The 12,964-nt window shown below is 41.6% G+C and overlaps 1 protein-coding gene across 2 annotated transcripts in view; it reads right to left on the bottom strand.

The window, feature by feature from the left end:
- The window catches only part of LOC141139846 (probable cation-transporting ATPase 13A4), a 268,626-nt gene that overhangs the window by 235,647 nt on the left and 20,015 nt on the right, over window positions 1–12,964 (bottom strand). For both annotated transcript variants that reach the window (XM_073626375.1, XM_073626374.1), the window contains exons 3-6: window positions 7,367–7,501; window positions 3,639–3,709; window positions 240–320; window positions 54–123 (exon numbers count right to left, since the gene is read on the bottom strand). In XM_073626375.1, coding sequence (XP_073482476.1) covers window positions 54–123; window positions 240–320; window positions 3,639–3,709; window positions 7,367–7,501 — 357 coding nt within the window. The remainder of the gene's footprint in view (window positions 1–53; window positions 124–239; window positions 321–3,638; window positions 3,710–7,366; window positions 7,502–12,964) is intronic.

Below are 12,964 nucleotides of genomic sequence, written 5' to 3'. Positions count from 1 at the left end.
GCTCTGTTTCTAAATACTGTATGGCTTTGTTCTCCTGTTAAATAGTCTCTCACCTCTTTGAAAAGCAGCTTCCAGATTGGGGCAACCTCTACATCAATTGCATTTAAGCCACATACTTGCATTCTGTTAATAAATAAGACAAGTTATATTACTTACACAGAAAGAACAAAAGATCAGCTAAAATTCTGCTGCTTAACTGGTTATATTGTAAATAATAGTATATTGTGTTAAACGCATACCGGATCTCTTGCTCCTCTTGAGTGAAACCAGAGCCAAAGGTTGTGTGTATATCTGAGCAAGAGTACTCATCTTCTAAAATGCTGCAATATAAATATATCAAGAATTATATCATTAGTTTTATTTTTTTAACCAACTCAAGACTAGACACTTTCACACTCTTCCTGCCTAAGCCGGTTTTCAGTGCTGTCACACTTTAAATGACAATTACTCAGGCATGCAACACTGTATCCAAATGGAAATTTTATCAGAGATAGATAGCACTTTCTTTTGGTGGTATTTAATCACCACTGTAATTTTTATGTTTTGCTATATAAATGAAAACATAACCAAAAATTTTGAAAAAAGATTGAAAATTGATCAAACCCAATGTACTAATTGTCTATCTAATTTCTTGAGGCATTAAATGCTAGAACAGTACAAATACCACCCAAAATTACCCCTTTTTGGAAAGTAGACAGTCCAAGGTATTTAGTAAAAGACACGGTGAGTTTTTTTTAATTGTAATTTTTTTGTCATAAGTTTTTGGAAAATAAAGAAATTAAATAAATGTTTTTTTTTCACAAAGTTGTCATTTTATCAAGATATTTCTCACACACAGCACATGCATACTTATAATTACACCCCAAAACACATTCTGCTATGCCTCTTGAGTATGGGGATACCACATGCAGGATTTTTTCACAGCCTAGATATATGGCGGGGCCTAAAGTCCAATGAGCGCCTTTGTGCTTTCAAGGACCATAAGATACGCATCTGATTTCCTGACTATCTATCCATTTTTGGAGGCCCTGGAGCACCAGAAGAGTGGAAACACCCACAAAATGACCACATTTTGGAAAGCAAACGCTCCGAGGTAATTGCTGAAAGGCATTGTGAGTCTTTTGAAGACTTCATTTTTTTGCCACAGTTTTTGGAAAATGAGGAAAGAAAATGAAATTTAATTTTATTACACAAAGTTGTCAATTTAATAGGATATTTATCACACACAGCATGGGTATACTTAGAATTATAAACTAAAACACGTTCTACTACTCCTCCCAAGTATGGCAATACAACATGTGAGACTTTTTTAGTGCCTGGACTAATTATATACCAGACATTGTATCTTGCATATCACACAAATCAACAAATTGTGTCAAAATCAATTTATTGTAAAGGTAATCTCTGTATGAGTGTTCAGGTAATATAGCTTAATGTAGCGTCACCTATAGCAGTCCCAATTCCTATAAGCCAAACAAGCCTAGCCTACTGGTATGTGGCTGCGCCCAGGAATGCCATGTCCACTGGCCAAGAAGTACAGAGGGCTGAAGAAAGGAAAAACAAAAGAGTTCCTGAGGTTCCAGGAGTGCAGTTGTCCACATGGGATGGCTGGGACTGGTGTCTCGCAGGAACATAGTCAATGGGATGTGCAGATGGGTCAGTTCAGGCACAGGCAGACAAATAGTTAGCAAACAGGCCATTATTGGTCCAGGCAGCAGGCAGAAACATGGACAATAAACAGGATAGGGTTAGTACAGGCAGCAGGGAGAGGAATTACTGCACTGGTATGGTGGTGGTCAGAAACACTGTTGCTGGCTGCACTGGTTAGGTGATAGTGGGACTTATGCAGAGGTGATCAGGAACACTGGTTTACACTGGTCTGGGTACACTGGGGACTAGTGTGTCATCAATCAGGAACACTGCTGCTGATTTACACTGGTCTTGTGACACTTGGGCTGGTGTGGTGATAATCAGAGACACTGTTGCTGGCTTACACTTGTCTGGTGACAATGGGGCAGATGTGGCAGTGATCAGAGTTTCTTTAACTGGTGTGACAGTGATTAGGGACACTGTAACTGGTGTGGTGGTGATCAAAGACACTGTAACTGGAGTGGTGGTGATCAAAGACACTGTAACTGGAGTGGTGGTGATTAGGAACAACATGACTGGTGTGGATCAGGGATATTGTAATTGGTGTGGCAGTGAATAGGGACAATATGACTTGTGTGGTAGTAGTGATTTGGGACAATATGACTAGTGTGGCGGTGATTAGGGAAACTGTGACTGGTGCGGTAGTGATTAGGGACACTGTAAGTGAGCAGCAGTGATTAGGGACAATGATGGTGAGGTGATGATTAGGGATACTGACTGACATCACCAGTCTGGTGACATTGCTATGGCGATGATCAAAGACAATGGTTGGCGGCACTGACATACAGTGATATCAGAGCAGCCAACCATTGTGCAGGATCGCCGCCACACCAGTACAATGTCAACACAGTGACACTGCACTTCCTCTAGTGACTGTATGATAAAAAATAAATAAAAAATTTACATTGTTTTCATTATTTTTTTTACAATTTTTTTTTTACATACTGTCACCAGAGCAGTGCAGTGTCACCATACGATACTGCTCTAGGGGGTGATCAAGATTTTCTTATTTTATACTATGATTGCTTTTTACAGCAATAATTACAGTATAAGCAATCATTTCTGTCTGTTTGGCATCCATTCATGATGCCATTGTTTACTATTGTGATTGCTGTGATTGGCCACAGCTATTACATGGTACAGGGCTACTTTGATTGGCTCTGTATAATGTGATCACTGTGACCAATCATGGAGATCACAGTAGTAAGCAATGGCACCTTGAATAACAGCCATTTTTCATGAGAACGCTTGGTCACAGTGATCACATGATAGCAGGGCCAGTCACAGCAGCCCAGTACACTGATACAAGATTGGTCACAGATCGCGCCTCTGTGCAGCCCCCAGGCCAAACATGAGCACCAGAAAAGGAAGGACGCAACATTGCATCCTCCTAGAATAACGTTTGTCATTCGGTTAAAGTAAAAGATATGGTGGTCATAGACAGCAAATGTTTATGAATATATTTTTTCTTTTTTTTTTTTTTTTTTTTAGCAAGGTAGATGTGATTTATTGCATTCTTCTTTTAAGCCAGCAGGTGGAACCTTCAACACTATTTTACATTTCTAGGCTTTGCTTTATAGCATGCTGTTTGCATTTAGAAGTGGATAATTCTAAGACATCAGCAGTTACTCAGATAGCCCATTTGGAAGTTGGCCAAATGTCATGCCATTCAGGCAGACAAAGCCCTGAAACTTTTACACAAATGATAGTGCTTTGCTGGTATTTCCACCAAAGCCTTATTCCTATTGGTCCGTCACTACAATATGCAGTCTCACTGGTCACTAGGAATGTGCAAGAGGCAAGAGGACACAGGCAAATGTTGGCACTAACAGAATGAACAGTCTGTCATTTGACCATAAGGTTTTGGAGCCTGCTGCAGTTTTATAAAGTAAGATGCATCTAGGTGTCTGGACTTTATACTTGCAGCCATTTTTGGTCTCTTAACAGAGTTAACATTTTTCCAATAAAATTTGAAAGTTTCAACTCACCCAATTTTCTGAAAATTTCTTTCCAAAGTGTTCCACACATATCTGATTTTCTGCACTGTTATGCAACGCACCTATGTTTTAAAGAGCAAAATATACAAACAATATGATAACAAACATAACAACATCAACGATATTGTTTTGCTGAATATGCAGAATTACAAAAAATTTAAAATAGCCTGCTATGTTCCAGTCCTAAGTTTTAATGTGCTATTTATTTTTCCAGGGCAAATAGATTCATACCCATTATTATTCTCAGAATTTAAGAGATAGGTTTCTCAATACAATGACTTTCACATTTGTGAGCCTAAGCTGCAAAAAGTAAGTCAATGGTATGAAACAGTTCTCTAGTAAATCAGCTACCATGACGAGAACCCATCCTTCTGCTCCACAAAGAAGAATCTAGCTCCTGGAGGAGGTGCAAAATGCCTGATATATCTCAATGTTTCTAGCTATATACTCTCTCTAAGGCTTGTCCTCTAGATCAGTGAGGTTGTAAAGCTCCCTTCTGGGTGGCATTGTATTAAAGAAAAGTTCAGTAGGAGAATTATAAGAAAAATGAGGGGCTGAACATTAAGCAACTTTTCAGAAAATACAACACCAGAAATTAAGGACACTACTTAAAGATGAGTGGAGGGTACCCCAAATGATTAAAGAAATATTAGATTATGCAAGCTTATTCATAACTTATTCACATGATTACTGACTTGCTAATATGATTTCAAGATATGCTACCAAAGCAAAAGTAACATATGTAGGGACCATGCCATAAGTTGATGTCCCTAATCTAAACTTAGTGTCACAGCTAGGTTAGGTTGTAGGTAGCCTGACCTTGAATAGTTATTTCTGCTTTCATTGAGCTTTCTCTAAGGGAGTTTTAATTTAATGAGGTTTCAAAGTGATGTCCCATTTCTTCGGCCCAAAAAAGGGTGTAAGATTTTACCATAAAGGTGTGAAATGCTAGCCCATTAAGCCACCTGGGGGTTCTCATCCACTTACCAGGGGTAAGCCAGGGGTGTTGCTAGGTGAGAAAAAGACCAGGGGCTTCAGCCCTAAGATAAATTTGATCCCACGACGCCCCCTTCCGACATCAGTAGGGGGCGTGAAGATCAGCGCCAGGGACCTTTACCCACTGCTGGATTACAGGTGAGTTTAACACCAATTATAACATTTTGATGGGACAGCACCTCTGGACCCCTTTACATTACACAGCCCCCACACCTCTGGACCCCTTTACATTACACAGGGCCACCCCCCAACACCTCTGGACCCCTTTTGCATTACACAGCCCCCCCGCCCCATATGTGGCAGAGACACCAAACTTAGGGAGCACCAAGAAGGGACCCAGGACTACAACATATACAATTTGGGGCCGGCCAGCTGGCCTAGGTAATCTACCATTAAGTAGTCCTGGGTCCCCTTAACGTGCTCCCTGAGTTTGGTGTCCCTGTCACTTATGGTTCGGGAGCAGTGCCATGTCACATTGACCAAAATTTCCCATAGATGCCAATTTTAAATGTTAAAAACCGGGAGCAGTGCCATGTCAAGCTGACCAAGATTTCCCATAGAGACCAATGTTAAAAACCAGGAGCAGTGCCATGTCAAGCTGACCAAGATTTCCCTCAGACACTAGTGTATTTACATGCGCATGTGTTGTATCGTCGGGACAGAGAGGAAGGTGGCAGGGGCAGGACCAATTGTAACTACTGTATGTGCACCCTCAGTGGTGTATAATAAACCTGAATTATAGTAAACCTGAATTATACACACTGCGGGTGCACATACAGTACAGTAGTTACAATTGGTCCTGCCCCCTGCCACCTTCCTCCCCGGTCAGCAATGTATACACGCCATCTGTTTGTCTATGCACTGGCTCTCTAAAAAGGGGGCAGAGCCCCGTATATCAGCCCCGCCCATCACCGACATCAGAGGTTAGATTTGACAGCACCACTCTCTCTCACTCTCATTACTGCTGTAAGCCCCCAGCTTGCCCACCAGTCACTGGATGTGCTGTATAGATGCTTACACTGCTGAGGTATGTAGCCCCAAGTTCCCGGCCAGCCCCAGGCTTTGGGACTCTGGGCTAATAATTCTGAATGGTCAATATGAGACCATGGCTTTTTCATGGCCCACTCGGAGCCCCCTCCCGGCGCCACTGGCTAAGGAGATGCTACATATACAAAGCAAAAGAAAAGGACATATAGGGAACAGGCAGAATATAGTTAAGTAAAAACAGGATTTATTATAAATAAAAGGTGGTCTTATGCAAAGGCATCTGCAAACCAATATTTATCTGAACATGATAGGGTTTTCTATAACCATAACTGTATCTTAACTTGTGGAATTGTGTAGGGCTGGGTAAAACCTCTGTTATTAACATAGAAGAATTAAAAACAGGGAGTCTCTTAATTTCAGCTAGCAAGAGAGCCATAACATTTAATGTGTAATCAATCTCTCATTGAGTAGGAAGATTTAGTGCCACAAAAAATTACATCCACAATTCATCCATATGATATGGGGATCCACAACACGCTAAAGCAAGTCTGTAATAGTATTTCACATTGCTTATATAAACATATGGATCCCAATAGACCCCAGCTCAATGGAGAGGATAGGAACTGTATAAGCACCAGCTGTAAGCAATGCCCTACCAGTGCAAAGAAGTCTTTAGATTAAATGTTATAATGTTCTGCCTCTAGGTTCTCCACATTCTGGGAAGATTTGCATGTAAGTTCACAGCTGGCAAACATGTTATTATAATGGGATGCTTTCTATACAGCTTCTCCATTTAAGAAAACATCTTGCATTCTTTTCAAAGGTGCTGTGTGATTGGACAGGGGGGTGGGGTAATGAATGTCATGATTTTCCTTCCCCAATCGCAGAACACCTTTGAAAGGAATACAAGATGTTTTCTGAATGGATAGGCTTCAAAGCAAGTAACCAGCTGTGATTGCTGTGCTCCAGCCTCGACTATCAGTTTCATGGGTGGTATCATCACCACCAGGTTTTGCATGTAGGTAACCTTTTTAAAGAAAGACGCAGAGCCACCAACGGGGCACACATCTTTAGAGGTTCCTTATTGGTTTATTGGTAGCTAAATCAAACATCAAAGTTTTTGCCCACGTTTCAGCTTTAACAGTGCTCTAGAAAATCTTCATAATTTTACAAACACATCGGATGTTCAGATTTTTGTAAATTTACTTTAAATCACTGTATTCTTGCATGAAGTTCATGTAATCTAATGCCCTGTACACACGGTCGGATTTTCCAACGGAAAATGTGTGATAGGACCTTGTCGGAAAATCCGACCGTGTGTGGGCTCCATCACACATTTTCTATCGGAATTTCCCACACACTAAGTTTGAGAGCTTGCTATAAAATTTTCCGACAACAAAATCCGTTGTCGGAAATTCTGATCGTGTGTACACAAATCCGACACACAAAGTGCCACGCATGCTCAGAATAAATTAAGAGATGAAAGCTGTTGGCTACTGCCCCGTTTATAGACCCGACGTACGTGTTTTACGTCACCACGTTCAGAACGATCGGATTTTCCGACAACTTTGTGTGACCGTGTGTATGCAATACAAGTTTGAGCCAACATCCATCTGAAAAAATCCATGGATTTTGTTGTCGGAATGTCCGATCAATGTCCGACCGTGTGTACGGGGCATTAGAATGCTATAAGTTCATGTCTGCTGTAAATATGATAATAAAATAAATGAACTAACCTTATTCTCCGGCTCTATTAGAGCTTTACCGATAACAGATCTTCTGTCTTTAAATGTCTTAAATGTACTTTTGTCTCCTGTTGTAAAAGGGTGGACCCAAAATATCCTTTTCTTTGAGTATTTTTTAAAACTATCCTTTGAAATAGAAAAAAGAAGGATTTGTAATAACATTAATTTGGCTTATGTTGTAAATAACCACTTACTGAGGAAAGTAAAACAAATCTCGTAAACCCAGTTTTGCACCTTTAGCGTGTATTAGTAAACTGTACATATAATTGCAACTCCCCTCCCTTTACTGGCCATCCTGGCTGCATGCTTGGATAATGGTCTGGTATAGATTTTGGGGAGGGGGCTCACACTTTTTTTTCCAGCTTTTTGTTTGAGGTTCCCACTTAAAGAGGTTGTAAACTTCCAAAAAAAAAAAAAAACCCTGCAAGACAAAGGCATAATGAGCTAGTAAGCATCGCATATTAGCTCATTATGAAATACTTACCTCAGAATGAGGCCCTGAATCGGTGTTGACACTCCGAGTACACGGCAGACATCTTCCACCAGAGTTTCGTCTGGGTTCGTGGCTCCGGCGCTGTGATTGGCTGGAGCCACGATGACATCACTCCTGCTGGTTATGGCACGAGTCCTAAAGAAAACAGTACCAGCGGCCCGTGTCTTCAGTTCGCATGCGCTGATGACGTCAGCAACAACACATGTACTGAATATCTCCTAAACTGTGCAAGTTTAGGAGATATTTATGGTCCCTACAGGTAAGCCTTATTAAAGGCTTACCTGTAGGTAAAAGTGGTGTAACAGAGTTTACAAGCACTTTAAAATCTATACCAGACTTAAAGGGTCTGGTATGGAATTTGGGGGGCCCAAATTTTTTTGGGTTTGTTTTTATGGGCTCCCTTTGCAATCTATACCAAACCTTAATAGCCTAGTATGAATTTTGGAGGGGATCACACACTGTTTTCTTTACATTTTTTTATTTATTGTTTACACTGTCCTATCAGTTAGGAACCCCCCAGTGGACAGCTGAAATTGCCTGGCAGAGATGAGTCACTGGTTGTTAGGACTAGGGATGAGCCGAACACCCCCCGGTTCAGTTCGCAGCAGAACATGCGAACAGGCAAAAAATTTGTTCGAACAGGCAAACGCCGTTAAAGTCTATTGGACACGAACATGAATAATCAAAAGTGCTCATTTTAAAGGCTTATATGCAAGTTATTGTCATAAAAAGTGTTTGGGGACCTGGGTCCTGCCCCATGGGACATGTATCAATGCAAAAAAAAGTTTTAACCCCTTCCGGACCGCCGCACGCCGATGTACATCCCTACTTTGGGGACGGATATCGTTGTTATGGCAGCAGTTAGCTGCCATAACCCCGGTATCCCCGTGTGCGGCCGGTGGTCCGGTACAAGATAAAAGTGGTCTCTGCGGCGGATTCACCGCAAGATCTCTTTTATTGGAGGCGGGAGAGGGCCCCCCTCCCGCCGTGATCCGGTGCCCTCCGCCGCTTACCGGAGCCGTCGGCAGCGGCGGAGGCGACCGCGTCTGTCCCCTGGGCTGACATGGAGACGAGTGAGGGGAAGATGGCCCCCACCCGTCTCCATGACACTGCAGGGCGGAAGCAACGTCAAAACGTTACTTCCGCCCATAGCTCTTAAAGGGCCAATTTATTTTGTTTATTTTTTTAAATGACACATTTTTTTTTATTATTGCATTTTAGTGTAAATATGAGATCTGAGGTCTTTTTGACCCCAGATCTCATATTTAAGAGGTCCTGTCATGCTTTTTTTCTATTACAAGGGATGTTTACATTCCTTGTAATAGGAATAAAAGTGACACATTTTTTTTTAAACAGTGTAAAAATAAAAATTAAAAGGTAAAATAAATAAGAAAAAAAATTAAAAATTTAAAACGCGCCCCGTGCCGCCGAGCTCACATGCAGAAGCGAACGCATACGTGAGTAGCACCCGCATATGAAAACATTGTTCAAACCACACATGTGATGTATCACCACGATTGGTAGAGCAAGAGCAATAATTCTAGCCCTCCTCTGTAACACAAAACATGCAACCTGTAGAATTTTTTAAATGTTGCCTATGGAGATTTTTAAGGGTAAAAGTTTGTCGCCATTCCACGAGCGGGTGCAATTTTGAATGTTGGGTGTCAATTTGTTGGGTGTCAATTTACTCGTAATATTATCTTTCACAATCTAAAAAAAAATTGGGCTAACTTTACTGTTGTCTTATTTTTAATTCAAAAAAGTGTATTTTTTCAAAACAAAGTGCGCTTGTAAGACCGCTGCGCAAATACGGTGTGACAGAAAGTATTGCAACAACCGCCATTTTATTCTCTAGGATGTTAGAAAAAAAAAGGATAATGTTCGGGGGTTCTAAGTAATTTTCTAGCAAAAAAAAATGTTTTTAACTTGTAAACACCACATCTAAAAAAGAGACCCGGTCTTAAAGTGGTTAATGTAACGAGCCCTTGCTCGCTCGGTTCCACTCTCCCGACACTCCTCTGTGGCTATTGAATCAGATTGCAACATCTGATGGTTCGGTCATCCGATGCTCTGGGACTAGAACTACAGCTATGTGCCGTTCAAATCCAGTTGTGATAGCTCAGAACAAACACCAGGCAGGCTGTATGTAAGTTCAACCAGGAATCTCTTTTATTGAAAGGAATACAGGCTCTTTTATACAGTAAAAGAGGAGGTGCATACCTCCTGCTCATATTACTCTGAACATACACCTGTGACCAGAAACCTAATTAACATGGGTTAATTAACTAATCCATTTAGACAGCCTAGATGACTCAGTCATGACCTTTAGGTCAGACTGGCCGTCTTGTAGCTCAGAAAACACAATCAACATTATCACAAATCAACACAGAACTCTTCTTCACATAATAGCAGAGTTAATTAACACAAACAACAATGAGGATCTAATGACTCTTAGATCCCATACTAGACTTATTTACAATAAACACATTCTAGCAGGCAACAGATAGACAGGTGGCTGGAATTGACATCAGCATCTCCTACCAGTATTTGTCCCAGCATTATGAATCAGCCACTATTTCTAATATGGCAAATCCAGGGTCCCCAGAGTCTGTGTCTCTTGGGGGATATGGACCTGAATCCAAAGTAACACCACCTCAAGGGTCCTCAGGCATACAGCTCACAAAGAGCACCATTCCCCAAAATGCCAGGGCCCACGATCGATAGGCTAGCATTCAGTCCCCTCCAAAAATCTCTCTCCCGGCTAGGTCTGTCACAGTTAAAAACGGTTGTTTTTTCCAGAGCAGTGAGCAGTTTAATAATGTTTAAAGTGAAACAATAAAATTGAAATATTCCTTTCAATTTCGTTCCTGGGGGGTGTCTATAGTATGCCTGTAAAGTGGCGCATGTTTCCCACGTTTAGAACAGTCCGAGAGCAAAATGACATTTCTAAAGGAAAAAAAGTCATTTAAAAGTACTTGCGGCTATTAATAAATTGTCAGTCCCGGCAATACACATAAAAGGCATGGGATTCCCCCACAGTCCAGTGCGTTAGAGGGGGGCGTGGTCACTGGGTGGCACTTTATATATTTATATCAGTTATATAAGAGCTGTCACAAGAACAGAAGTGTCACACAGCGGGAGACTCCCATTGAGGCAGATCGTCCAGAGGACGAAGCGTGGAAGAAGCCGGAGAAAGATGCCGGAGGAGAAGACCGGAGGAAGAAGCAGAGAACCAGAGGAAGAAGCAGGGGAAGACAGAGGAAGAATCGGGGGAAGAATATCATGGAGGAAGAAGAAGAAAACTGAAGGAAGACCAGAAGAAGATGGGAGAAGAAGCAGGGAAAGAAGAAGACATTAATAAAGGAATTGTCAAAAAACGGCTATTGTCTTTTTTAACATTTTTGACACTTTCTTGTGAAATGGTAGGGGCTCATTTGTACCCCATTACCAATTCACACAGGGGGGCCGGGATCTGGGGGTCCCCTTGTTAAAGGGGGCTTCCAAATTCTGATAAGCCCCCGCCCGCATACCCCTACAACCACCGGGCAAGGATTGTGGGGATGAGGCCCTTGACATCCTCCCCATGTTGAGGGCATGTGACCTGGTACGGTTCAGGAGGGTGGGCGCTCTCTGATACCCCGTCTTTTCCTAGGCCTGCCAGTTTGCATGCTCGGATAAGGGTCTGGTATGGATTTTTAGGGGGACCCCCACATCATTTTTTTTATTTTGGCACATGGTTCCCCTTAAAATCTATACCAGACCTGAAGGGTCTGGTATGGATTTTGAGGGGGACCCCTACGCCATTTTTTTAAAATTGGTGCAGGGTTCCCCTTAATATCCATACCAGACCTGAAGGGTCTGGTGATGGACTGTGGGGGAATCCCATGACGTTTTTTTCATGCCGTTGACTTTTATGTGTATTGCAGAAACCCGACAATTCATTATAGCCGTGAGTACTTTTAAATGCCTTTTTTTCCTTCAGAAATGTAATTTTGCTCTAGGACTGTTCTAAACAATGCACTACATGCACTACTACATGCACTACTTTACAGGCATATTATAAACACCCCCCAGGTACGAAATTTAAAGGAATATTTCACTTTTATTTTTTCACTTTAAGCATTATTAAAATCACTGCTCCCGAAAAAACGGCCATTTTTAAAACTTTTTTTGCATTGATACTTGTCCCCTGGGGCAGGACCTGGGTCCCCAAACACTTTTTATGACAATAACTTGCATATTAACCTTTAAAATTAGCACTTTTGATTTCTCCCATAGACTTTTAAAGGGTGTTCCGCGGCTTTCGAATTTGCCGCGAAAACCCCAAATTGTTCGCTATTCGGCGAACGGGTGAACAGCCAATGTTCGGGTCGAACTTATGTTCGACCCGAACATAAAGCTCATCCCTAGTTAGGACTCTGACGGGTGCAACCTCCCTGCCAGCCAGGAGGACACTCTCACATTTAGCAGTGGTAATAATGCCATTGGTAAATGTTTTGCTTCACTCTGCAGCTTTAAAGGAATATTTCACTTTTATTGTTTCACTTTAAGCATTATTAAAATCACTGCTCCCGAAAAAACGGCCATTTTTAAAACTTTTTTTGCATTGATAATTGTCCCCTGGGGCAGGACCTGGGTCCCCAAACACTTTTTATGACAATAACTTGCATATTAACCTTTAAAATTAGCACTTTTGCTTTCTCTCATAGACTTTTAAAGGGTGTTCCGCGGCTTTTGAATTTGCCGCGAACACCCCAAATTGTTCGCTATTAGGCGAACGGGCGAACAGCCAATGTTCGGGGCGAACTTATGTTCGCCCCGAACATAAAGCTCATCCCTAGTTAGGACTCTGACGGGTGCAACCTCCCTGCCAGCCAGGAGGACACTCTCACATTTAGCAGTGGTAATAATGCCATTGGTAAATGTTTTGCTTCACTCTGCAGCTGGTGGCTCATTTGGCCTGCGGAGCACGTATTACACATATTACAAACATTACAGGAATTATTCCTTAAACTCGTTGACACATTTGCAAACAAATACATTTTTGGCCCTAAAGTGTATCCAGATGAATTATTCCATTTTAAACTTTAGCTGTA

Source organism: Aquarana catesbeiana, linkage group LG04 (assembly GCF_042186555.1).
Source record: "Aquarana catesbeiana isolate 2022-GZ linkage group LG04, ASM4218655v1, whole genome shotgun sequence".
NCBI lineage: Eukaryota > Metazoa > Chordata > Amphibia > Anura > Ranidae > Aquarana > Aquarana catesbeiana.
The sequence above is the reverse complement of the archived record's forward strand: the minus strand, read 5'-3'. Positions and strand labels throughout refer to the sequence as shown.